The following is a 27,587-nucleotide window of genomic DNA, read 5'->3' as shown; positions in this document are numbered from 1 at the left end:
CCTTTTTCTGATATGCTCATTCTTCCAGTGCTCTTCTGGGTCCCAATACTGGTAATTGCATTCTGATGGTCTTGGTGTGTTTCAGAGAGTTGTCAGCATCTGGATCCCTTCTTCAGAAGTAATGAGATGTTCATATTCATGTTTTCTTCTTTCTCACCTCAGGATCCCCTTGGAGTCATTTTTATGCTTCCTACCACACTTTTACACCTTTGCTCTTCTTTAACAGATCCACAGGTTCACAGTCCATCCAAATATTTCACACAGGGTGCCTTTAACATTAATTTACATGCCACTTCGTTGTTCTCTTTGTTACAGCCAGTTTTGTCAGATCCAGGTCTGCACCTCCTTAACAGACTAGTGGTGAGTTGTTTATAGCTAAGGGGTCTTCAGTACCAGACCTGCGTTCCGTCCACTATCATCCGTGCTTGCATTTCTCTTTGCCACACTCTGTGCCTCCAGTTCTCAAGACCTCTGCTCTTGTACCAGGCTTGGACTATTCTGCGTCGATACATTAGTCATAAATATTCCATTCTACATAGGATTATAGCCTGTAACTGCTGCCTATGTAAAACTATGATCATACAATAAAAGGATAAAGAACAGAAAATAAATTAGCCACTGGCACCTGATCAAACTAGAGAAATTGCTATTACCCCTAAACCAAGGAAAACAAAGGTCTGGGCAGGTCAAGAAAAGTTCAGGCAGAGAAAAGACAGTACAGTCCTGTAGCTGGCAACCAGCAGTGGCAATTCTGGATTAGAGGTCTGTGTGGTTACAGTCACCACTGCCTTCTGAATTTTCATTCTAATGTAGAAGGCAGCACCGAATTCTTAATACTCTTCCTTCTCTGTTTACCAAGTGCTAACATCTTTCTCCTGTCTCTGGCACCAGCCTGCTTTTCGTCTTCTCTCAAAGAAAGATGTTGATGAATAATTTAAATAATCAGTGATAATCAGCCAGTAGGTGGAGCACAAAGCTTGTGCATATATGTTTTTATTCTTCTCTTTCTTTAACAAAAAAAGAAGCAGTGAATAGATTGAAAACTGATACAAACTTGGAAAATATTTCCTTCCCCAGTTACAGCAGATGGATTAGCTATTCAGATTCAAGGTAATGCAAAACACTCAGCCAGGGCAGCTGACTGTAAAGTTTAAAAATGCACGCAGACAATCACAGGAGAGTTTGTGTTTCCTGAACCTACCATCTACCTGCAACCAGTAACACCACAGTGAAACTCAATACACGTTTAGCACTGAGCAGTAACAGCAGGATGCTGCACTTCCAACAGGGTGACAGCTGGTATTTAAAATGCACTGAGGTGTACGAACACAAAATACGATACTCTATTCATCTGTATCAAGAATGTGCTTAGGCAGTGCCTCATATTTCATAGAATAGTAGAATCATTAAGGCTGGAAAAGGCCTCCAAGGTCACCCAGTCTAACTGCCCACCTACCACCAATACTCACTAAACCACGTCCCTAAGTACTGCATCTACTGTTTAATGAAACATCTCCAGGAACAGTGACTCCCCCACTTCTCTGGACAGCCTGTTCCAATGCCGCACCACTCTTTCAGAGAAGAAATTCTCCCTAATATCCAACCTGAACCTCCCCCTTCAACGTGGCACAACTTGAGGCCATTCTCTCTTGTCTTATTACTAGTTATATGGGAGAAGAGGCTGACCACCACCTCGCCATAATCTCCTTTCAAGTAGTTGTAGTAAGCAATAAAGTCTCCCCGGAGTGTTCACTTCTCCAGACTAAATTTCCCTCAGCTGTTCCTCATAAGATTTGTGCTTCAGACCCTTCATGAGTTTTGTCTCCCTACTCTGGACACGCTCCATGGCCTCAGTGTCTTCCTTGCAGTGAGGGGCCCAAAGCTGGGCATAGTATACAAGATGTGTCCTTGCCAGAACTGATTACAGGGGAACAATCACCTCCCCAGTCATTCTGGCTATACTGTTTCCGATATAAGCCAGGATGCCTCTGGTCTTCTTGGGTGCCTGGGCACACTGCTGGCTCATGTTAACCAAGCAACATGTCAACCAACACTCATAGATCCTTTTCCTTCAAACAGCTTTCCAGACACTCTTCCCCAAACCAGTAGCTCTGCCTGGGGTTGTTGAGACCAAAGTGCAGGACTCAGTAACTGCTCTTGTTGAACTTCATCCCTCTGGCCTCAAGCCCATTGAACCAGCCTGTCCACATCCCTCTGTAAGGCTCACCTACTCTCACTGCAGGTCAACACTTCCCCTCAACTTGATGTTATCTGCAAACTTACTGAGAGTGCACTCAATGCCCTCATCCAAATCATCAATAAAGATATTGAACAGGATGGGTCCCAATATCCACCCACGGGGAGCACTATTCGTGACTGGTCACAAGCTGGATTTAATTCCATCACCACTCTCTGAGCTCTGCCATCCAGCCAGCTTTTTATCCAGCAATGACTGTGCCTACCCACTCCACAGGCTGCCAGTTTCTCCAGAGGAATACTGTGGAGATAGTGCTTTGCTGACGTCTAGACAGGCTACATCAACAGCCTTTCCCTCATCCACCAGGTGAGTCACCTGGTCATAGCAGGAGATCAGACTGGTCAGGCAGGACCTGACTTCTATGAACTTATGCTGGCTGGGCCTGATCATCCGGACGTCCCACACATGTTGTGTGATCTCACTCAGCATGCTCTGTTCCATAACCTTCCCTGGCACCAAGGTCAGGCTGAAAGGCCTGTCATTCCCCAGATTCTCCTTTATAGATAAGGATCACGTTAGTAAGCCTCCAAACCTCCGGGGCCTCTCTGATTGACCAGGACTGCTGACAGATGGTGGGAAGTAGCTTGGCAATCATGTTCACCAGCTCAGCATCCTCAGATGGATTGCATGTGGCCTCATGTACTTTTGACAGTCCATGTGGAGTAGCAGGTCTCTAACTCTCTCCACCTGTACTGTGGGGAATTCATTCTGCTCCCACCATATTTCAGTACAGGCATCTAAGTCATAGAGGTAAGCCATTATGTCCGACATAATGGCTTCCACCTCCTCCTGCTTGTTGCCATGCTGTGTGCACTGGTGTAGAAGTACTCCACCTGAGCCGTTAGCCCTGCATCCAAACCTGGCACTGTCTCACCAGGCTCATCTCTCACCAGTCTCATTTCGTCTCCCCCCCCTTTCATACCTAGCTTAATTTCTGGAATGCTGTTATTTAAACAATATCTGTCACCTACTGCCACAGAGGATGTTTGACTATTAAACTGATCTTGAAATTGCAACTTCACGTGTGAGACAGTTAGTGAGACGATAAAGGAAGGATTTTATTGTTACTCAGGAAACTTGTGTAAAGGTAATCTGGCTAGTTCATAATATTGAAGTGCTGCTGTTAATACAAATTCAAGAATTCAAGATGCAAAGAAACTGATGCTATCAGATATGATACAGATATGAACAGTGATTCCTTTAAGCCTTCACCTTGAAGAAGATCTCTGATTTTTGCTATTGAGATTTTACTTTCCAAAACAGTACCTGCTTTTTTATATGCAAGTGAACTTTTGTTTTTCACTAATATATTAATTAACTGAGCACATCTTGTCAGGATTTGAACATTTTTAATGTTGAGGCTGTTGCATTTTAGAGGTATTGTTTGAAAACAAAAGACTTCAGTCTGCATCCTGTCTGTATATGGAGTTCTCATTAGCTTAAAAAGTGCATAAAACAAGACTGAGAACAGAGCAGAGGTTCTGCTACATAATTCCTAGGTCTGTTAGAGGAAATTCACTGCTTTACTTTTCAAGAGAGGCTTTGTAAATTTAAGGCTGGCCTTAAATCTGGTCATGCTCAACCAACTTTACAAGCTTCTATGATCAAATGACCAGCTTTGGAGATAAGGGGATAGCAGTGGATACTGTCTACCTAGTAAGACAATAAGTCTAGTAAGGTAGACAGTAAGACTCTAGATACTGTCTCCCATTAGATCCTTATAGAGGAGCTGTTGAAATATGAGCTGGATGTGCAGACAGAAGGGTGGGCTGAAAACTGGCTGAATGGTTGAGGGCAGAGGATGGTTACCAGAGGCACAGGAAACTAACCTCTTTTTCCCAGGAGTCAGTACTGCATCCAGACCTGTTCGACATCTTCACAAATGGCCTGGTTGATGGAGGAAAGTGTACTCAAAGCAAGGTTGCAAATGACACTAAACTGGAAGGAGTGGCTGATATGCCAGAGGGTCCTGCTGCCATCCAGAAGGATCTCAGCAGGCTGGAGAAATGGGCTGACAGAAATCTCATGAAGTTTGACAAGAAGTGCAGATCCTGCACCTGGGGATGAGCAACCCCAGGCATAAGTATATGCTGGATTGCATCCAGCTGGAAAGGAGAATAGCAGAAAAAGTCCTGGAGGTCCTGCTGAACACTAAACTGAATATGAGCCAGAAATGTTCCTCTGCAGCAAAGAACCCTAACAGTGTAGCATTAGACAAAGTACTGCCAGCAGGGTGAAGGAGGTGATCCTTCCGCTCTACTTGGCATTGGTGAAGTCACACCTGCAGTAAAGTGCTGGACTCCTCAGTACAGGAGAGACATGGACATCCTGCAGAGAGTTTAGAGGAGAGCCTCCAGGATGAAGAGGGGACTAGAGAACTTCTCCTGTGAGGAGAGGCTGAGTTGAGCCTGTTCAGCCTGTAAGTGAGGAGGCTCTGGGGGATCTCATCAATGTCCAGTAATACCTGAAGGGATGGTGCAGAGAGGAAGAGCCAGACTCTCTTCAGTGGTGTCCAGTGCCAGGACAAGAGACAATGGTCACAAACCGAAACACAACAGGATCCTTCTGAACACCAGAAGCACTTCTGTGCTGTACAGGTGATGGAGCACTGGCACAGGCTGCCCAGAGAGACTGTGAAGTCTGCTTCTTGGAGACCTTCCAAAGGCACCGGGATGTGGTCCTGAGCATCCTGTTTTGAGGCAACCTGAGCAGGGGTTGGACAAGATGGCCTCCAGAGGTCTCTTCCAACCGCAGCCATTCTGTGTGAAGGCTAGAAGTAGCAATTAAATTGCTGTATTTCACACAGTACCCATCTATGCTGCATATGTTGAAAGAAAAAAAAAATACATTGAAAGGAAATTCCAGTTTTGAGAATATAAGGGAGCAGTGCCAAGAATAATTTTTGATGCTTGCCTATAAGTCCTGCCAGAGCATATTTAAGGTGCTGCCATGTGAGAACTCGGAGCTTAAGGAAGTCACACAATCCTTGAGAAGCCATCATCAAAGCTAGCACCTTTACAATATGTTACAAAGATAGTATCTCTTGGCTCATAAGCAGAGTTGAGACATAACCTGATGGCTGAACCATCAGAAGACAAATCACTTCCTACCTGCATAACTTTCAGGAAAAAATATTCAATTTCAACCAACTTTTAAATTCCAAATCACTTTTCACTATATATGCTCTTGGTTTTGAATTATATATCACAGTTTATTAATACTATATGCACTTAATACCTTTCTAACATTTGACAACTACCTCATTTATAGCTAGCAGAATACTTGTCCTCACAGATTTCCATCTGAACTGCTTATGACACTTATTCTCAAATATCACAAATGGAAATAATTTTCTAATTTTTTAACTGGCTCACTTGGGTAACTTGGATTTATACTGCGTAATACACTTAAGGCCATAATGAAATTCATATGGAAATGTATTTATATATCAACATGTATTAGTTTAGCTACTTCAGTCTGTCAAAAATATGCAGGTTGTCTGCTGTTTGCTTTTCCATCAGCGCATATTTCAAGATCAGTAATATGATAAATAGCATTCATCTGAGAAGAGCAGTGTCACAGTGGTGCTGTTCCATAAAACTAAAGAAGATATTTAATCTTTCAACTGAGGCTTGGTATATTATTATCTGCAAGGGTTGTGGGTCTTTAATCATACCCAAGTGATACTTTCTCTTCATTCTTCTTTTTATTTCAAGATGTGTGCTGACAGCACAGCACGTCAATCTTTTGTGAAGCTAAAACAGCAGTATAAATAGTGTCTGCTGCCCCTGATGACTTATCATCTTATCATCCTATCATCCTATTTCAGGAAATAAATGTACAAAAAATCACCTGATATGGAACTAAGGGGGAAGAGTGTTTCAGGGAGTTAACAATGGGCAGAAGTTGGTTGGAGGCTGAGGGCTTCTTCTGAAAAGACTTCAGTAGGAGCCCATCCATCTGTATGTTATACAGAGCCACTCTCCTGCACATGAATGCTAGGGAAATGCCTACTACTTACACCACTGCACTCAAAACCTCAGTGTACATTTTACTCAACCCACAGGTTGTAGAATTTTTCATGACTTTGCGCTTTCACATATGAGAAAATGCTGAATATTTAAAGCTCTGTTTAAAATGTCAATACACAATAACTCCATTACTAATATACTTCTTTTCTAGAGAGGCTTAGCACTGCCTTTACTGGGAAGTGGGAACACCAAGCCTTATCACAGGGGAAGCTGTGCACTGCCATTGCATGTGCTCAGAAGCACATACACTTCAGCAAGCAGTGACAGCTGCCTGCCCAACGACTCCTGGATGCCTGAATTCATTTGTTACAACCCATCAAAGATAACAGAAATGGAAGAGTAACATAAGTGCAGGTCAGAGCCACAACAAGTGGTTTTGGTCCAACAAGTAGCAGCTCAGAATGTTGCTCCCTTATAATTTATTTTAGGTTTAGTGAATTTTTTAAGCCTAGGAAAAGCAGTGAGGCTGCTTAGCAAAGTGAACGTGCACACTGTAGAAACACACTGACCTGTCTCAAACTTCTCACTCTGCTTTTTCTAACCTCCCACAGCACAGCCCTTGTTACTCACCTCCTCCTTCTGTTGGTCTCCTTTGAATACTTTCGCGCTCTGCTCCGACACAGCCTTTGATCTTCTTTCAGCGCCCAGCGCTCCTCTTCTAAATCCCATCCCAAGGGAAATGCTAAAGCTCTGTCCCTGGCGCTGTGTTAAGGACAGTGCTGGCTGTGTCTCCAGAGCTCACGACAGATGCAGAAGCTGCTGGATGGACTTCACGCACCTTTGTGAGCAGCAAAGGTCAAACTTCATCCCATTACATTCAAGATGCTGATAGACTGTTTGGTTAATCACACAACAGATGCTCCCATAAATATGTATTATGGTCATAACTCATTCAGTGTTCATCTGGAAAAACATGTACTTATATTTTACTGTTTACAGTCATTTTAACACATCACAGAATCATAAGATTGAATTGGATGGGACCCTTAAAGGCCATCTGATCCACCTCCCCTGCAGTGAACACGGACACCTGCAGCTCCATCAGGTGCTCAGAGCCCCATCCAGCATCCCTGGAGCGTCTGCAGTGACGGGCACCACCACCCCCTGGGCAACCTGTGCCTCTCACCACACAAATGGCGCCCCTTATGCCCCACACTATCAAAACCGTTTTTCTTCTACCCAGAAGAGAAAAAAAAAAAAAAAAAAAGGTTGGGGAACGCCGGCTGCCACACTGCCGCCCCGCACCCCCGTCCCCACAGGGCCCCACCCCGCCCTTCGGCGAGCAGCGGGCAGCCATTCCCGGGCAGCTGCCTGCGGGCGGCTCGCGGAAGGATACGCGCACGGATCCGCGCCCGCCCCGCGTCCCGCCGGTTGCTGGAGGTCCCGCCGCCACAGCGCTCCGCCGCCCGTCCCGCCGGGCTCCACGCAGCGCCCCGGCACTGCCGTACGCTCCTGTGGCCGCACCGCCGCCATCGTAGCAACGAGAGACGCCGCTTCCTTCGCGACGGGGCGGGGCGGCGGGGAGCGGCCGAGGGGACGGCCGAGGGGCGGCGGTTTGACCCGAACAGCCCCGGTTGGGGTTCGGGGTGGCGCGGGGGCACGACGGGCGCTGGCCCCGGAACGAACTTTATCAGCTAGATCTGTATATGAAAAGTTCTGCCGCCTTAAGACGGAGAGGATATGCTAGAATGGAAGCGCTTCACCTCTAGTTCAGAGGAACAGCTCCAGACTCACCGCTTTGCCCAGTGTTGCAGGCAGAAGGCTGGTTGTTGCTTCTCTGCCTCCAAGCAGACCTCTTCAGTTCTTTTCACACTCCGAAGACCCCAGTCTGTCTGATAAATGCAGTGTTTTACTGAGGAATAGACTCGTTTGAGTTGGAGAAAACCTTTAAAGGTTATCTAGTCCAACTCCCCTGCAATGAACAGGGACACCTACAGCTCCAGTGTGTGCTCAGAGCCGTCCATAACTTCTAGTGTCCCAGGGATGAGGCATCCAACATCTCTCTGGTCAGCCTGTCCCAGTGCCTCACCACCATTACCATAAAAATATTTCTTCTTATATCCAGTCTCAATCTCCCCTCTTTTAGTTCAAAACCATTTTCCCTTGTCCTGTCACAACACACCCTGCTGAAGAGTCTGTCCCCTTTAGATACGGAAGATACTGCTCTCAGGTCTCTGGAGCCTTCTCCAGCCTGTACAGCCCCAGCTCTCTCAGCCTGTAAAGGATACCTTAAAAGACTTTACTGAGAACAGTCATGCAAATGGGACAAAATCATAGCTGTGAGACAGCTACCAAATTTGAGCTTATGTCATGCTTAGAAAGAATTTAAACTTCTTAGGCTTACTGTAAATTTTGACCTTAGCCAGCAAAACTCGTAACTGAATTGTAGTCATCTTCTGAAATTCAGTATTAAAAATGCCTTTAAATCTCTCTCTCTCTCTCTCTCTCTCTTTTAACAGCTTTTTTTTTTCTTTGTTCTTCTTCATAGCCCCACTTTGTAGCTCCTCCAGGTCATTAGCTACTTTTCTTGGTAAATAAGCTGAGCACCATGTACTGCAGAGCTGTATGGTTATTCTAGGACAGCAAACAGCCTGGTCTCAAGTGGTTACAAAATGGAAGATCCCACTCTGGCAGCTGATTTGGAAGAGGTTTCATAAATTTTAATGTGAGCTAGTGACTGATATTCCAGTAAAGGATAAAGATCAACTTTTAAATCCTTGTGGGACAGACTGAATTTATTACTAATCTGATTTGAAGGTTGGAGCACAGCTATGCTGCTGCAGAAACACATTTTTCTTTCCTTCTTGTTCCAGAAGGGATTCATCTGCTAATGCCCTTTAGTTTTCCTCCAAGCTTCAGTTTAACTGTATAGGGAAGGGGTTCAGCCAAGGTTCTGCCCATCATAACCATTCCTTCTTGAAATTTGCCTTCTCTTCCTACTTCTGCGTATAGGAAGAGGAGTGAAAACCATTTGTTCCTCCTTAGTGTCATATGTAGTTAGCAGTGAAAATCTTTTCTCCTTAACTCCCTGAGTCTGTAAAACAGATCATAACCTGTGACTTTGTAAGCAAGCATCAACTGATGCACTAGTAACATTCCAGAATTCTTCCTTGGAAAGCTACAAAGTGCTCCAGAACAGGTTAAACATTTGATCACATCAGATACTGACTAACAGAAGTTGCTAAAAACGTCACAGAGAACTTCCACGTGTGTGCTGAAAGGGGCCAGTTATGGGTGCTCAGTGCCCTGTAGCTACCAATTTTGAAACAAAACATTGCATTAAAAACATGGTACAGTATGTGGATTTAATACTGAATTTATCCCCCTCTTGCAACTGCTGTTAAATCTCCATTAAAGGCAATTTGCAGTGTATGCCAGCTTCGGACAGGGAGGTGAACACAGCACTGAGACCAATGTAGGGCATTGGCTGTGCTAGTTCGAGGTGACACTCAAGAGTTTGTTGTGAAAGTGATTCAGACATGACATATCCTGGAGGTGTGGTACAAACTGAGGTTTAGAAATAAGCCATATCTAGTGTTCTGCCACCCCACCAATGAAAACACCTTCAGTTTAATGATAAAAGTCTTTTAAAAAGTTAGAATCGTAGAATCATAGAATCACAAGGTTGGAAACGACCTACAAGGTCATCCAGTCCAACCGTCCTCCCATCACCATTGCCACCACAAGCACTAAACCACATCACGCAGCTCCTCATCCAGACGCCTCTTGAACACTGCCAGGGACAGCGACTCCACCACCTCCCTGGGCAACCATTCCAGTGCCTGACCACCCTCTGAGAGAAAAAGCCTCACATCCAACCTAAATCTGGTACAACTTGTGGCCATTTCCTCGGGTCCTGTTCATTGCCTGGGAGAAGAGGCCAAACCTCTCTTCACCACAGCCTCCCTTCAGGAAGTTGTAGAGTGCAATGAGGTCTCCCCTGAGCCTCCTCTTCTCCAGACTGAACATTCCCAGCTCCCTCAGCTGCTCCTCATAAGTCTTGTGCTCCAGACCCCTCACCAGTTTCGTTGCCCTTCTCTGGACACGTTCCAGGGCCTCAATGTCTTTCTTGTAGTGAGGGGCCCAAAACTGAACACAGTACTCGAGGTGAGGCCTCACCAGTGCTGAGTACAGGGGGATGATCACCTCCCTGCTCATGCTGCCCACACTATTTCTAATGCAGGCCAGGATGCCGTTGGCCCTTTTGGCCACCTGGGCACACTGTCAAAAATGTTGAAAATTGATACCTTTTTTTTTTTCTTTCAATGAGCCTAAATCACTCACTACCAAATACAAATACCAGGGCTCAAAACCAGTGTGTAAGAAATTGTCGTGCTTTTACCACAGTGCAGAGATATGTTTGGTGTGTCATGTGCAGGTAATGAGCAGGAAGTGCTCTCAGGAGACAAGCAGTGCATGTATATAAACCTACTGTGCAACAGAGCTGTGTTTTATTAAATGCAGGCATTAAAGGAGTGATGTGTTGGCTGCTCTTTGTGCTGTACACATTCCCGAATAGTTAGCTCAGCACTCTGTAGTGTACAATTCTTTCCGCAGAAATGTGAAACTCGTCAAAACATTTGCATTGCTGCAAGGAAAAGATGAAGAGCTTTGGGGTAACTTCATTAATTTCTCTTAGTGTTCTTTTGTTGGGCTGGGGAGAAACTGTTATAAGTGATGTCAAGCCTTGTTCATCTAAGGTAAGACTTTCAATTACTTTGCTGAGATAAGGCAATGAATGTAACTGAATAATTTCTTAGAAAAGCGACAGAGAAATAGACTGCTTTGTTCAGGATAGGTATGAGAATATGGAAGAATTATGTATTTTCAGAGAGAGTGCATTGAAACTGTAGAAATACAGTACAACAAGAAAACATTTTTGTTTTAGCATCTTTTATAACAGTTCAGTTGTTGGGATGTATTTTTATTGTCATCTGCATCCCTGCGAAGACACAGTAACTCCTGGTGTAGGCACAGTCCAACCTGTGACATGAACTCCCAAAGTCTGATTTAATGCCTGTTTCATTTTGCCTTTAGAAAGAATTAATACTGATTAAAGTATTTTCTTAACATTACTTAATTGAACAGCTGGTGGATAGCCGTGATAAAGCCCAGAACAACACTTGGCTCCACGTGATCTATTTATATGTTTCAATTGGTCTTTTTATAACTGTTGCTGTTCTTTTCTTCCTTTATTTTGTGCTTATTTCAATATCAAAGAAACATATTGTTTCTGTTCTCTAGCATTTATTCCTCTCTAGACACAAAGTGAAATCAAATTAATAATTCAGAAACTTTTTTTTTAATCTGCCTGTTAACCATTTAATGTAATATTTATTTTCAATTTTAAAAGGCAAAAATCAGGAATAAACTGTTCAGAGCTTTGTCAGTGTAGTGCCAAAACCAGAAAGAGAAATCTGAAGCTGGAAAGGAGAGCAAGTAGTCAATTTGGTCAAGACTAAGTAAGTTTCCTTTTTAATTAGAATCTTTAAGTTTCTAAGCTCCTATTTACATCTGAAAGTACAGTATGAGCATGTTACAGTGCCTTGCTGAGATTATGGAATTAATAAATGAAGACTTAGCCTGTTCCTTAGCCTTCTTACAAGGAGATTTTTCAGGGATCATTTTGGCGTTTCTTTAAGCGATGAATCAGAGACAGCCCTGTATTTTATGGCACCATGGAAGAAAAAATGTTAAATATGAAAATACTATTTTGAAATAACATTATTAGGTGTAGTAGTATGAAACTACTTTTACTGATGCTTTTATTGTTACTATTTCAGATAATTCTATCCCTGCAAATAGTGTCTCTTGAAACCTTCCCCAGCAAGAACATTTGAAATATTTTTTATATGTTGGATTTGTCTGCAAATCTGTTTGAGCCTACTTGTGTGCCTAGATTAATAACTTGGGGAATCGTTTCCACAAACAAACTCTTAAGTTCTGAATTTGGAGACTTTGCAGAGTGAAAGTGTTTTTGTAATACGTGGTAAATCCCAAATCCCTCTCCTTTCCAGGGAAAATATCTTTGTGGGCATTTGAGATGTCTGTTGGGTGTGGCAAGTCTTAAAATGCGAGCTTCTTAAATGCAAGTATTTGCAAGTTTTGGCCTGCAGGTCACTCACAGAGTATTTTAGCAGAAATTTTGGTGTATTTTAAAAATTTATAGAGGTTACATACCCAGAGATGTGGTGGATGACACTCGAGGTCAAGCTGGATGGGGTTCTGAGGTTTTGATTCTATAATTCTGTGATTCTCTACTTCTGACACCCTTGCAAGACATGGCTAAGTAGAAGATGCATAACAAGCCTTGACCTCAGCTCTGTCAAGTATTGCTATAAAGCTTTTAAGAAAGCAGGTTTTAAAAGAAGATCCATGGGGTAATCAGCTTCATTTTGACAGACTGAGCAGTTTAACATGTGTTTGTGATCAATTTATTTCCCCCTCCATTGTCTGGTACAACAGGGCACAAGGAATGTTGGAGCTGTGGAGGAACCACTCAAGGCAGAAGAGAAAAATAAATCTGCAGATATTTCAAAACAAAAAGAACAATGCCTTGTACCATGTGATGTTCAAGCTAAAATTTTACGAGGGGAAAAACAGTATATGTGCAGTATGTATTCATACAGAATACTCTAAACAACAAGCTATGCAATGCCCTGCTATGCATTCCTCTGCTACGCTACGCTATGCTGTGCTGATTTATTTTTTAATCTTCTTGAGCACATGTGGCAGGCTTTGACCAAGCTGCCCACTCTGAATGTTGTTCAGATTTGGGATGCTGTGTGCAGCTGGGATAAATGAAGTTAATCATGCTGCTTTCTCTTCATAATTCATAATTCTCTTCATAATTGCTGTTGGGACAGGCGAATCCAAGCAGTAGCTTATCCCACCTGTCTGTGTTATCCTCTGATTATCTGTAGGTCTCTCCATTTGAGAGAAAGGCTCGAATGCCTGTTCCTTATTTAAATGCTGTACTTAAGTGTCCAAAATTAAGTGGGAAGAAATCTGTACTTGAGCTTGCCTTTTGTAGATATATATGCAGGACATATCTTCTGTTCATCACCTGGAAAAACTAAACAGCAACTGACATTATCCAGCCTCAGAAAAAAATGTGTCAAAATTCTTGCCTTTCCCATATGATTTTCATTATGTATTATTGATTACATGGCAAGTGTAGTTTCTATATTTTTAGCATCAGGGGAAAACAAGGAACCTGAATAAATAGCACAGTGAATAGACAAAATGCAGAATGGCAGGAAACCTTACATATCTATCCTTTTTTCAGATGTATTTAAATTTCTGTGTTATCCATTAACTGGTTATCCCAGTAGCTGAAGGTTAGGATGGAATTCATCAAATCTTACAATTTGTAAAGCTGAAGTTCTTAGCATCTTTGTGTTTAGATATCACAAATAGATGGTCATTATTTGATCGAGACTATTTCTAAGTTTGTGCTAACAAGGTGAATGAACATATTACTTTTAAAGGGAATTTGCAGAGCTCTCTTGTTGAATATGCAAGAAGCACAAAAAAACTGGTGAGAAACATGATGGATGATCAACAGTCTTCCTTGGATTACCTTTCTAATCAGGTACTTTTTTCTTTATCATAAATATTATTTATTATTTACACTATGATTACCTTCTAACTGAGCTAATTAATTATTTACTTTGTCATTAACACAGTAGGACTGGAGTCTCTGTTGCACTGACTTCAGGAGTGATGTCTTGTAGCCCGGCTAAAGGGGGAGGCCCAGGGAGCGATTAGCACCACGTGGTACACGACCTAGTGGCACATGTGGCAGTAGGGCAAGAGGCTGTATGCAACCCTGTTGTACTTGTGCACGTGACTCTTGCACGTGACACAATTACATTATCATTAACTGGCAGTAGTTTGTAAACACCGTGCTCACTCAGTGCAGATAAAAAGCCTTAATCAAATTGAAGGGCTTCCCTCAATTTAATTGGAGTTGTGCCTGAAAGTGACTGTGGATGCAGAAAGTAAAAAATCTGACAAATTCACACTATGAAGTTACAACTCACTAACATACCTCAAAAATGACCTTCAGATTTTGTTTACTAGGAATCAAAAAGACCATCCTTAGAATATAAAATACTTCACTGCAACCTGTTTTAAGATATTTATTTAAACTTACAGGTGAATGAACTCATGAACAGAGTTCTTCTTTTGAATGCAGAAGTTTTAAGAAAGCATTTGGATCCACTTCCTTACAAAGCAGTTCAATCTCATGGTAAATATTTCCCACATTTTATCTTGAGCTTTTTCTTTTTATCTTTGAGAGAGTCTTAACAAAGAACAAATTACAGGTAAGCAGTTTTAACATGTACAATACTTATTCTGTGCTAGAATGCACGCATAAAATATGAAAAATTAGTGAACTATATAAGAATCTCAGTGGAAAGGGCTGGTTTAAATAATTGGCAAGAGGATAATTTTGGGCATAGCATCTTGTTGATATTTATGCAAAATACTAAGCATTAGTTCTTAAGTGATTTAATGTAGCTAAATAGCACTTTCTTTTGTAATGAGATAAAGCATGCTCAACATTTGCAATATCTTTAAAAAAACCAGAACAACAACAACAAAAACTCAGAAGTCAAACTGTGCACTGGACAGTTCATATCCTTTACAGTTCCCAACCCAACTACAGTAAACATTACCTTCTTCAGTCCTACCAGCCTTAGAAACTCGAGTCTGACACACACTTAGCTTAACACTAGGCAAAAGATTATATGCTTATATATAAATCATGATAGAAGGGCTTGTATGAGTACATATACAAACATTTGCAGGAAGAAGACATCCTTCCTTGGGTAATATGTGTTTTTACTCTATACAAATGTTAACCAAATCAAATCTATGAAATAAGACCTGGATATATGTAGGCTGCTCTGAAAGTAATGCTTCCTATGAAAACTACAGCAGATACAATAGGCATAATGACACTATTTGATAGAGTAAATTCTTAGCCACAAAACATATTTTTCAACATAGTCACCATCAGCCAACCCGTGCAGATGAGCTGATCAAGACACGCTTCATTTCATGGTGTGAAAGCTGTGTATGGCTTCCTGGAACACATCACTGTCACCTCTGCTGAAATGCACCACACAGCACTTCACTCACTATGCTTACATCCACCATTTGCTTTCCATAAATGTTCAGCAAACATCAGTGAATGTCAATGGATGCCATTTTTTCCTCATAGAGGAATTCCATTCCACACCTTTGCTTCGTATACACTTCCATGTCAGACAGCATTTGTTAGACTGCTCCTCTGCTGCTATCTGTCACACAGCAACAAAATGGAATGAAATACTGGTGGGAAGGTTCAATCTCTACTGCCAAACCACCAACATGCACCTCTGATGTTGTGTGCCAACAGAATAAAATAGGAGACATTAGCTTTGGAGCAACCATCATATAATCTTTCTGTGTATCAGTTAAGATTAGAACAAACTTTCTCAATAAAATGCAATTTATTATTCTTTCCAAGCTTAGTGGATCTCAGAGAATTATCATTCCATAGAATCATAGAATGGTTTGGGTTGGAAGGGCTTAAAGATCATCTAGTTCCAGTTCCCCCAAGGTGAGGGTATATAAGGTAAATTCCTGAGAATGCATATTTTAAATTTGCACAACAAAAAATTGTATTTGAGATCATTCAAAAGTTCCCAACAAAATTTGTATTTCTCCACTTTAGCTGTATTTGTGCTCTTTTTAAAAAAATATGTGTTAATAAGCTTCATCAAATAATTTATTCTCCAGGGTTGGATTGCACTGATATTAAAGATACCATTGGTTCAGTTTCAAAAACTCCAAGTGGTCTGTACATCATCCATCCAGAAGGATCAAATTATGCATTTGAGGTAATAAATTTCTCTCTCGTGATAGCTGAAATTTGCTTGAGAATATCCACTTAGAATGTATTTAATAACGCCTTCCATGATAATTTTCCAACCAATGAATAAGAAGTGTATTAAATCATCCAAATGAGTCTGCCTTTGCTACAGTTTTGAAGAAAAAAATCAGTTTCTACATTGAAATTTAAGCTCTGATATAATATCTCATCGTCAGTTTTCATATGTAGTGAAAAATGTACCAAGGAGGAAAACTGAAGAAAACTCTCCAGCCCTGCTTTTGGTGACTGAGAACTGCTCTTCTCTTCTGTATTAGAGATGGAAACTGAAAAGACAAAAGACTGATCTACTTGTCTTCTAAATTATTCTACTGGGGAAGCTTCAAGGGTTGCCTTCTCTTGAGAAGTGATGCTGCTGGTAACTGTATCTTGAACCATGTTTTTTCTGGACATCTAAGTGTAGATGCAGATGTACATCTATTTGAGGAATAAGTGCTTAGCTTTTGTCTGAGCACCATTCTACTCAGCTGTAGGACAGAGAGCATCTAAACCTTCTTATTCTTATTCTGTCTGTGGGACATATGCAGCTAGGATAAAAAAAAAAAAAGAAAGAATGAAATTAATTGTTATAGAATCATAAAATGGTCTGGGTTGGAAGGCACCTTTAAGATCATGTGGTTCTTACCTCCCTGCTATAAGCAGGGATACCTCCCTCTAGACCAGGTTGCTCAAGGCACCATCCAGCCTGGCCTTGAATGCTTCCAGGGAGGAGGTGTACACAACTTCTCTGGGCAACCTGTCTCACCACCCTCACAGTAAAGAATTTCTTGTTAATATCTAAATCTATTCTTTTCCAGTTTAAAGCTGTTTCTCCTTGTTCTGTCTCTACGTGCTCTTTTAAAATGTCCCTCCCCAGCTTTCCTGTAGGTCCCCTTCAGGTGCTGCAAGGTCACTGTGAGGTCCCCCCAGAGCTTTACCTTCTTCAGGCTGAATAGCCCCAGCTCTGTCAACCTGTCCTTTTAGAGGAGATGCTCCAGTCCTCTGATCATCTTTGTGGCCCTTCTCTGGACCTGCTGCATTGGAGCTGCATGTCCTTGTGTTGGGGGCTGTACACAGTACTCCAGGTGGGGTCTCATGAGAGCAGAGTAGAGGGGCAGAATCACCTCCCTCAACCTGCTGGTCATGCTTCTTTTGATGCAACCCTGGATACAGTTGGCCTTCTGGGCTGCAAGTGCACATTACTGGCTCATGTTGAGTCTTTCATCGATGGACACCCCTAAATCCTTCTCCTCAGGACTGCTCTCAAGCCATTCTCTGCCAAACCTGCATCCGTGCTTGGGATTGCCCTGACCTGCAGGATGTTGATTTGGCCTTGTTGAACTTCATGAGATTGGCATGGGCCCACCTCTTTAGCCTGTTCAGGTCTCTCTGAATAGCATCCTTTCCCTCTAGAGTGTCAACTTCACTATTCAGCTTGGTGCCATCTGCAAACTTGCTGAGGATGCACTCGATCCCACTGTCCATGTTGCCCACAAAGATGTTAAATGGCACCGATCCCAGCACCGATCCCCAAGGAACACCACTTGTCACCAGTCTCCATTTGGATACCGAGCTGCTGACCACAACTTTCTGAGTGTGACCATCCAGCCAGTTCCTTATCCAGTGAATAGTCCATCCACTAAACCATTTTTCTCCAATTTGGAGACCAGGACGCCATGCAGGACAGTGTCAAATGCTTTGCACAAATCCGGGTAGATGGCGTCGGTTGCTTTTCCTGTTTCCACTGATGCTGTAACTCCATCTCAAAAGGACACCAAGCTTGTCAGACATGACTTGCCCTTGGAGAAGGTGTATTGGTTACCACCAATCACCTCATCTTTATTTTCCATGTGCCTTAATAGAGTCTTGAGGAGGATCTGCTCCATGATCTTGCCAGGCAAAGAAGTGAGACTGACTGGCCTGCAGTTCCCTGGATCTTCTTTTTTTCCTTTCCTGTTAATGGGGTTATGTTTCCCCTTTTCCATTCAGTGGGGACTTCCCCACCATGACCTTTCTAATATGATGTATAGCGGCTTGGCAACTTCATCCGCCAGTTACTTCAGAACTTGTAGGTGGATCTTGTGAAGTACAGCAGTCATGTTTCCTGTCACCAGATCCACGCAAACATTAGGAAAATTTTTTATTGGATGTTTACTTCCATTGCAGTCTGTCCATAAGGCTTCCTTAAGAAGAAAACAGATATGGCACTGACTTATACTGGTGATGATGGAGATAAGGCTGACAAGCCTTTTATTTTGCAATACATGTTGGGGTTATTACTTTTTGGAGGAAAAAAATGTAGAGTTTTAGCCAGCAAGTAAATAGCAAAATGTAATCACTACTTTTAAAGTCCTCTTTTGTATATAACAAAGGAAGAGTGAATCCCTTTATCTCTGGCCAGTTGGAACCTTTAAAATGCTATGAAAAAAGAGCTCAGTATTGTTATGAAAGACTTCAGAAGTATGCCAGGATCTCAAAAGTAAAAATAGGTTCTGGTTCTGCAGACTCCTGATAGAAAATGCTGTTGTTTTCTCTGTACAGTGCAGTGAGTGAAAAAATCTGTAACTCATCATCACGTTCTTTCCAGGTAAAAGAAAAGCAAAGACAGAATTTTTCGCAGAGAACTTATGTGTATGCCTAGTATGAAGAAAATGCTGTCTGCCTCACTCCCAGCTAAACTATAGTACAAAATGCATTTGTTTCAGAATTTCTCTTGGATTGAGGAAGATTCCATTGAGGAAATATTCATATCTCACCCAGATTACTTTTACTAGAGATGGTGTGACTTAATCTGTGTGAGAAAATGTAAAACGGTAAATCTCCTTTAACTTTAGAAGTATTTTTGACACTCGTCCACATTTGAAATTACTGCCAGTGTCCCAAAGAACTAAGAATCAGTTATGTGAGTGGAAAGGTTCCTTAAGGAGAACAAAAAGCAAAAGGAAAAACTGTAATAATTTGATTTAAATCACAAGGTAATAATAAATAATAAGAAAACTCTGCACTCCTGAAATGAGTGTCTCATTTCTTGCCTGGTAGATGTTACACAGAAATGAAAAGACAGTGCCAAAAAGTTCTCAGAGAAAAATATCTAAAGGATGTGTGTTCCTTCCAGAATGTTATTTTAAGGAAAACTGTTTAATGCAAATTTTTCCGTGTGTTGAAGGGCAAAAAAAGTACCACAGAAATGGTGGATGAGCAAAAAAAAGTTAAGACATTAAAATGAACTGAAATGCGTTCAAGAGACTGATAGCCAGGAGTTTGGAAAAGTTTGAATACTGGGACAATAAAACAAAATTATGAAAAGGCAGAGAATCATAGTAAGAGAATTTAAAACAGAAAACAAAGCCACATGAACAACTCATTTGTAGGACCTTTTCAGCAACGAAGCATGGGTATTTCTTTTCAGCCCCTTAAATGTGTTTGAAACTGTAACAAAGTGTCTCTAGAATGATCTGCATAAAGATATCAGATAAATGAAGAAAACTGTTTTAAAAATGTCTCATGTTTTCATGTCTTCATATTTTCAGAAGTGAGTGTAGATTTTGGATGCTTAACTTGAACTGATCAAAACTAGATTTCAGGAGCTCTGAGCATATCCAGTTTCAGCATGGGCTGCAGGTTCTTGTCGTCTCAGAAAATTAGTCCCAGATGGGTTTTTGTGTGAGCATTCAAACATGAGGCAATTAAAACCAGTTTCACTTCTGGAAAACTGATCTGTGCTCACTTTCTGCTGCATTTTTGGATGAGTACGTTTAGATCAGTGAGTTGGAGAAACTGAATGGCTGTTTGAAATATACTTGCTATACACACTAAATATGAAAAGGGAAAAATACTCAGTAGAAGCCCCCTCGTGCTCATTTAATTTAACACTGTCACGCCCCTGGTACCTTGCACAGTATGAGACATAGAGCAATTTGTTAAGTGGATTGCAAGGCTTTAAGAAGGGAAACGATTGCATCGTTTACAGCATGTAAAAATTAAGAAATATAGCAGTGACTGTTTTTTGTGTACCTATCTCATTTTCCTGCTTAGCTGGTGCCTGTTTGGTGCCATTTCTAAGTAACATGCTGATGACCTCTCTTGTGGATCCAAATCTTATTCTTCTGAAAATCACCACCGCTCCCACTGATTTGTGTAGGCTCAGAGCTTGATGTTGTGACTGAGCGGGTTCCTCTTTGTATTTCTGGCTCATGGTCAGTAGCAAAGCACGCCATCATTTCAAGACGGTGACTGAGTCAATAGGATTATTTTAATGCATTTTAGATATTTGTATCTAACTACCCATTTTGGAGTCATGGGTATTTCTTTTTATTCCTTGGTTGAAATAAACATGTGACACTCTAGGGAGAAAAGCCCATCATTTCCCAGGTGCACTTGCATGAACACGATCCTTACTGTGATTCCTCCAGTGTTTGGGTTGTAAGAATTGCTCAAGGCTTCCAATGGCACCTCGAGTAATGAGGACCAAAACTTGCCCAAGCTGTATTAATTAGATCACGCTGCAGCTCTGTGCTGCTGCTTCCTGTGCTTCACAGAGAAGATGTTACGTGACACAAGTTCTTAGTATAAGGTCAAGGTATTCCTCCACAGAGAAAACCTTTTGTTTTGTCAAAAGTATCAGAGTTGTACCAGCCAATGGAGAAGCAACATGTAAAACGCAGACTGCTGCTTGGTTGATTGTAACATCTAAATGTGCAATGCACAACTTTCTACATCAGGATGACAAGTATTGCTAATTTGTGTTACAGATGGTCAAGCAGTGGCACTGCAGACACACTTGAAAAATACCCAGAGTGACCTGGATGCATTCCATTTAATTTTAGACCCTTACCTGATATCCCAAGAATGCAGCCAAGGGTCTGAGGGCCCTTCTTTTGCAGACAGTGCAGGTAACATCTGCAGAGGGTGATTTAGATCTTACTTTTCCAGACCCACACTGTGAGTGCACATTTTTCTCTATGAGGGGGGATTAGAAAGCAGACAAGGACAATTTGATACCCAACTTAGGGTGGTCAGTCACGTGTCTAACGTTAAATGGGCTGAGGAGAAAATGTGCCCTGCAATGTGATACTCTGTGGGAGAACAGAGAGCAGCTGTACCGTTGTCTTTTGACATACCACTGGGCACAAATTTTAGTGGTCATTAGTGGTTTCATCAATCTTAGAGCTGATCCCAAGTATTCAGTGGGACTGCTCAGCTTCAGGCTGCTAAATACTCATACTGAGACTTCCCTGGATTGAGGCCCCCTTTTATGTGACGTTTTCTACTGCTCCAGGATAAATTATTGTATATTGTGTTATCACTATCACTTAATTCCCTAACCTTTATTAAATGCTCTGCGTTTCTCAGGCATCACAAACAGTGTTTCTGGGTGAGAGGGTATGATGGTAGAAGAGAACACAGAAGAAGTTTTGACTCTGCTTTCCTGAAATAAAATGTATATTTGCTATTAGTGCCCCCATCTGTGTTTCTTGCAGGAAACTATCCCCTTGCTATCCCATGTTGCTTCCACTTCATGCTATTATTAATACAAAGTACAATTTAGCAAAGGACATTTTTTATATTTAATGTGAAGAGGCATTTGCACATGACAGCTTACACTGATTGAGGTAGTCTCCAAATTAAAGTCTCCGTAGAACATAAAAGAAAACACTGCAGTTTGTTTGCTTAATTTTCTCTGAGCTTTTTGTTAAAATGTTGGAAGGGTACATTGTTTGGCAAGAACCTAAATAGTCCACTTCTATTTCATTTAAAAACTTTTTATTTTCTTCATTACAGATGTCTCAAGTGTGCTTAATCGTGCCTGTGTCTGTTTTAGGTATTATGTGACATGGATTTTCAAGGAGGTGGGTGGACTGTGCTTCAGAAAAGAACTGATGGAATCATTACATTTCAGAGGACGTGGTCTGAATATCTGGATGGATTTGGTGATCTTTCTGGTATGAGTTTTAAATACTCTTAAGTGCTTTGGATCCAGTGTTCCTGCTGTATTTTTGAGAGCTACATTCCCACTAAATTGTATTGCAGTTTTAGTAGCATGCAGAGTAAAGTTCCTGTTTTTTAAAAAGTATTTTGTTTAATACTCAGATGCTTTGTTGCTTCCCCAAAACTATTGTCTAACCTTCTCAACAGTGACCTTCACCCTACTGGAATCCTTCACCATTACCCATCCTTAGTCTCACAAGAAGAGGTTAATATGATGGAATATTTTATATCTGAAATTATGTATAAGTTGTATTTCTCTGTGACTTTTTTTTTTTGTTATTGTCATTATTATTTGTTTGTATGTTCGTTGAGATTTAAGAAAGACTGAGTTGCTTTTAATCATGCTTGCAAAATATTTCCGTGAAGGAAAGAACAGTCAGTAATATTTCAGCACTGGGAGTGATTAGAAAGATAATGGAAATATTTCAGTAGCTAACACCAATACAACAGTTGTATTATTTTTTTTACTGTCAGCTGTAATCTGTCAAGTCTAAAAGCAGCGGCTGCTTTTTCAGTTGTCCATTTGGAGTAGAAATAAGACTCAAACTTTTCAAATTTACAAACCGCTGCAGGTCAGATGGGGCAATGTTTCATGGGAAAAAAATGTGAGGAAGCAAATCTTTACAATTAGATTTGATTTTTGTTGCATTTTGTTGCATTTCACATAATGCTGACCTTTGTCATTTCTCAGTATAGTCTTTTGGAGCACCACTGAATTCTGGCTAGTTAAGTGGATATTCAGCACATCCAGTGTCTGTGGCCTTACAAAGTGTGTTAAAGTCGAACACTTGAAAGTTATAAAATTTTCTGAAAATGTCATGGAGAAAAAAGATGGTGCCCTTATGTGAGTTCCTTCCATGCATTTTCCCAGTGAAGTAAGGAGACAGCTCTGTCCCTCTGTTGGCCTTTCAAAGGAATACATGCCGATCAGATATTTTTGTTACACTTAGGTCAGGAAGGAAAGTAGGAAAAATAGAAAGCATTATACTTTTTGTTTCTAGATGTTTATTGAATGTACATTGCATTTTTGCTTTAGGGGAATTTTGGATTGGCTTAAGGAAGATTTTTTATATAGTAAACCAAAAAGCAACCACTTTCAGTCTTTACGTGGATTTGGAATCAGAAAATGACAAGCATGCCTATGCATCATATGATGCATTTTGGATAGAGGATGAAGCATGTTCTTTTAAAATTCATTTGGGACGTTATTCAGGAAATGCAGGTAAGAACTTCCTTTCTTAATATGTTTAAAGATACCAACTCTCTTTTCTCTTAGTGTATTCAAGAGAGTAACATTTGGAGTAAGGGTCTTTGAGGACAGAAATCTTTACCTTCATAGTTAGCAACACTAAAAGCACCGAAGCAACAAGAAGATAAAGATGTTCCATCATTTCTTCCATACTTCTGAGTATTTTGTATTTTTTTTTCCCTATGTCTTCAACACATACCAGTGTAGTGCTGCCTTGAACTGCTTTTGAGGAAATCCATTTTTGTAATAATTTCAGATGAAATGTTTGTGAATTATTAAGTAAGCAAAAAATATTCTTTTTCTCATAAGTAACTCCTTTATCATCATTCCATTTCATCTCCCGTGATTAGGTGATGCATTCAGAGGATACAGAAAAGAAGATAATCAGAATTCGATGCCTTTCAGCACATTTGATGTCGACAATGATGGATGTAGGCCAGTGTGCATTGTTAAAGAACAGCCTGTAAAGAGCTGCAGTAACTTCAGTGATAACACTGGATGGTGGTTCAACCAGTGTGGCCTTGCAAATCTTAATGGTATTCATCGTTACACAGGTAGATTTCTTGCAACTGGGATTCACTGGGATACATGGACAGTGAACAACAAGCCAGTAAAAATTAAATCAGTCTCAATGAAGATTCGGAGGAACTATGACCCATATTTCCATTAACCTATGAAAATAGAAATATATCTATTCTTGCTGTTACGTGGGATAATGTATCAATGCAACATCTTCCATTTTCACTTAAGCAGTTCAGTCTTAAATCTTTATTAAATATTTCCATAATACAGTTACTAATTTTTATTATGAAATATCAGCATGTGTAGTGGTTCCACTTGAGAAAGAAGGTCCTAAGGAAAGGATTTCCAGAAAAACGACGAAGCTCAGTGTTTACAAGCTTTTATTTAGCTGCCTCATATGTAATCACAATGGCAGGTCCAGTGGAAAAGTTGTAAAAAGAGAAATGCTGACTTTTGAATGTATTTCTTCTATGCTCTCTGCAAATCTAAATTGCCAAGAAACTGCAGGAAATTTTCTTTTAAAAAAGTAATATATCAGTCATTCTAGTAATTACTTTTCATAAAAATACCTTTTCTTCATGTTAATTTTCCAGAATCAGCTTTTTATACTGTATTCCTTATCAGGCAAGATAATATTAACTTATGTCAGCACATGTGTAAGGTCCTTACCTGTAAAGCTTGTAATACCTTACCTGTATAAAAAATGTTGCCCTGAGAATACTGTCCAGAGCCTGAGTATTGCATACTCTCAGGGATTGATTCTTAGAAAAGTAAGGTACACTGCAATATGCAAGAGCTATGGCATATTTTCTATTTGATTTTCATAGTCCATGTATTTAAGTTTCAGTTTAAGATTTGTCATTTACACAATTCACTAAAAATGAATACTTTTTCCTCAAAGAGAAAGAATAACATCTCAGATTTTTGGAGTTTTGGTTTTTGGATGTATGGGCATGAAATTATCTTTTTTGTTCTTACCGTTACTCACTTTGTGAATGTTTTTTTGTAATAATGAACAAAAGATTGAAGTTGTATAATTACATTTTAAATATGCAGTGTTAAGTGTTGGAATTACTGTCAATAAAAATGGAGTAATATGAAAAACACGTGTTGTCAGTACAGCAGTGTTTGTGGAACCTACCATCTATTCTGTAGCAACTGGGCATGGAATTTGTCATACTTGCTTCTATTTCAGAGGATCTGTGGCAATATGTGGTATTGAATCAGTTAAAAACTCCATTATTCATTTTTACTGCCTCACACTTTGTATAAGCATTAGGACAGTGAGTATACTTAAAGAAGTCTTTCTTCTTGTCCTTGACATCAGTGATCAGATTCCATTCCATTTAGGCTTTAGCTTTCCTAACTTCATGCTTGGATGCTTGAACAACGTTTTGGTATCCTTACCAGGCTACCCATCCTTGCTTCCACTCTCCCAATACTTCCTTTTTGCATTACAGTTTGGTCAGAAGCTATTCGTTCATCCTTGCAGGATTCCTGGTGCTTTGCCTGACTTCCTAATCGACCACACTTAAGTTTGAACTGCCATGTTTTAGAAAGACATAAATTAGGAGGAAATGAAGCTTCTGATAGTGTCTATGTTCTCTTACAACGCTAAGGGAGATGAGTTAAAGGATAGCTTAACTAGCTTAACCATCAAATATTGCTGCACTAGCAACATCACAAATGGACTCTGTGTTCACTGTGGCTTAGTCTTCCTTCCCCTTGCAGATATTTTAAGTTAACCCTGGTAGGTATCTGGGCCCCACAGGGCTGCCACACTCCCTCAGTGGGATGGGAAAGAGAATTATAGAATCATAGAATAAAAGGTTGAAAGGGATCTTAAACACCATCTAGTCCCAACACCCTGCCATGGGCTGGTTGCCATGCACCAGCTCAGGTTGCTCAGGGTCCCATCCAACGTGGCCCTGAGTACCTCCATGGATGGGGGACCCACAGCTTCTCTGGGCAGCCTGTGCCACTGCCTCATTGCCCTCTGAGTAAAGAATTTCTGCCTACCAACAAACCTAATTTCTCCTCTTTTACTTTAAAGCCATTCCCCGTCCTATCGCTACGTAAAAAGTTGGTCTCCCTCCTGTTTCTAAGCTCCCTCAAATATTGAAAGAAAGCAATGAGGTCTCCCCAGAGCCTTCTCTGAGCTAAACAAGCCCAACTCCCTCAACCTTTCTTCATAAGAAAGGTGCTCCAGCCCACTGTTCGTCCCCATGGTCCTCATCTGGACCCAAGGAGATGAGTGAGACAGACAGTTTGATAAATAAGACAAAAGCTATTCAGCATTAAGTGAAACATTTGTGTGTTACCAACCTAAAATGTAGGACCATACAAGCTACTTTGAATAAAATTAACTATCTCTGTCAAAACTGGTACAATGAATCAATTTTGCTCCAAGTTTGATTCCAGAGGGTTTTGTTCAGTATTTAGTGCACCCTCAGCAAGTTTGCTGATGACACCAAGCTGAGTGGTGCATTTGACACGGTGGAAGGAAGGGATGCCATTCAGAGGGACCTCAACAGGCTTGAAAGGTGGGCCAGGTGAACCTGATGAGGTTCAACAAAGCAAAGTGCAAGATTCTGGACTTGGGACAGAGGAATCCCAGGCATCTATACAGACTGTAAGGAGCGGTGCTTGAGAGCAGCCCTGCAGAGAAGGACCTGGGAGTCCTGATAGATGAAAAGCTTAACATGAGCCAGCAGTGTGCTCTTGCAGCTCGGAAAGCAAATGGTATCCTGGGCACCATCAGAAGAGGGGTGGCCAGCAGGGACAGATGATCAGGGGACTGGAGCACCTCCACTATAAAGACAGGCTGAGGGAGCTGGGCTTGTTCAGCCTGGAGAAAAGAAGGTGACCTCATTACAGCCTTTCAGTACCTAAAAGGACCCTACAAATAGGAGGGGAATCAACTCTTTGAAAGGGTTGATAACTGCAGGACGAGGGGAAATGGTTTTAAATTGAGGGAGGGGAGATTTAGGTTGGATGTCAGGGGGAAGTTCTTTACTCTGAGAGTGGTGAGGTGCTGGAACAGGCTGCCCAGAGAGGTTGTGGATGCCCCGTCCCTGGAGGTGTTCAAGGTCAGATTGGATGGGGCCCTGGGCAGCCTGCTCTAGTATTAAATGGGGAGGTTGGTGGCCCTGCATGTGGCAGGGGGTTGGAGATTCATGATCCTTGAGGTCCCTTCCAACCCAGGCCATTCTGTGATTCTGTGATTTATAGCTAATGATTCCCAACCCATTCATTAGCTTTTCATTAACTTTTATTTAGGACTGGTAATGAGCCATTACTGACCAAGCAGACTTGTCTCAACTGAATAAAAATGAATGTGTGTGGTGCAGGAAATAGTGTGTTCCAAATGAAAAGGAGCTTAGTTAAACTACATTTAGTAACTACTGCAGGAATGAAACTCTGCACTATGAAAAACTGTCTTTAAAGGATGATTAATCTCTGATGTTATGAAATGGCATTTCTTTTGTTTTCTTTTTTCCAAGAGTGTCTTCAATTTGTAAGCCTGAATTTGGTGAACTCAAATGATTTGACCCAGTTCTTGATGCTAGAGAAATACAAACAGCAACACAGTTTCCATAGCCTGAATACTACTGACGT

General features: G+C 41.1%; 2 protein-coding genes across 2 annotated transcripts in view; one reads left to right on the top strand and one right to left on the bottom strand.

Moving 5' to 3' along the window:
* The window catches only part of CEP126 (centrosomal protein 126), a gene marked incomplete at both ends in the record, with an annotated part of 62,208 nt that extends 54,447 nt beyond the window's left edge, over positions 1-7,761 (bottom strand). Inside the window, 2 exons of the mRNA XM_079548006.1 lie at positions 6,859-6,984; positions 7,625-7,761. Of these exons, the coding sequence (XP_079404132.1) occupies positions 6,859-6,984; positions 7,625-7,761 (263 nt within the window). The remainder of the gene's footprint in view (positions 1-6,858; positions 6,985-7,624) is intronic.
* A 3,128-nt stretch (positions 7,762-10,889) lies between these two features.
* On the top strand, positions 10,890-24,117 carry ANGPTL5 (angiopoietin like 5; the record flags this gene model as incomplete). The annotated part of the gene is made up of 8 exons (XM_079539438.1): positions 10,890-10,988; positions 12,754-12,901; positions 13,779-13,882; positions 14,449-14,542; positions 16,081-16,181; positions 22,032-22,152; positions 23,235-23,420; positions 23,798-24,117. 8 exons carry the CDS (start codon positions 10,890-10,892, stop codon positions 24,115-24,117), a joined length of 1,173 nt encoding a protein of 390 aa, XP_079395564.1.
* Positions 24,118-27,587: the final 3,470 nt, after the last annotated feature.

Source organism: Tetrao urogallus (assembly GCF_951394365.1).
Source record: "Tetrao urogallus genome assembly, chromosome: 1".
NCBI lineage: Eukaryota > Metazoa > Chordata > Aves > Galliformes > Phasianidae > Tetrao > Tetrao urogallus.
Note: the sequence above shows the minus strand (reverse complement) of the source record. Positions and strands in the feature narration are given on the sequence as shown.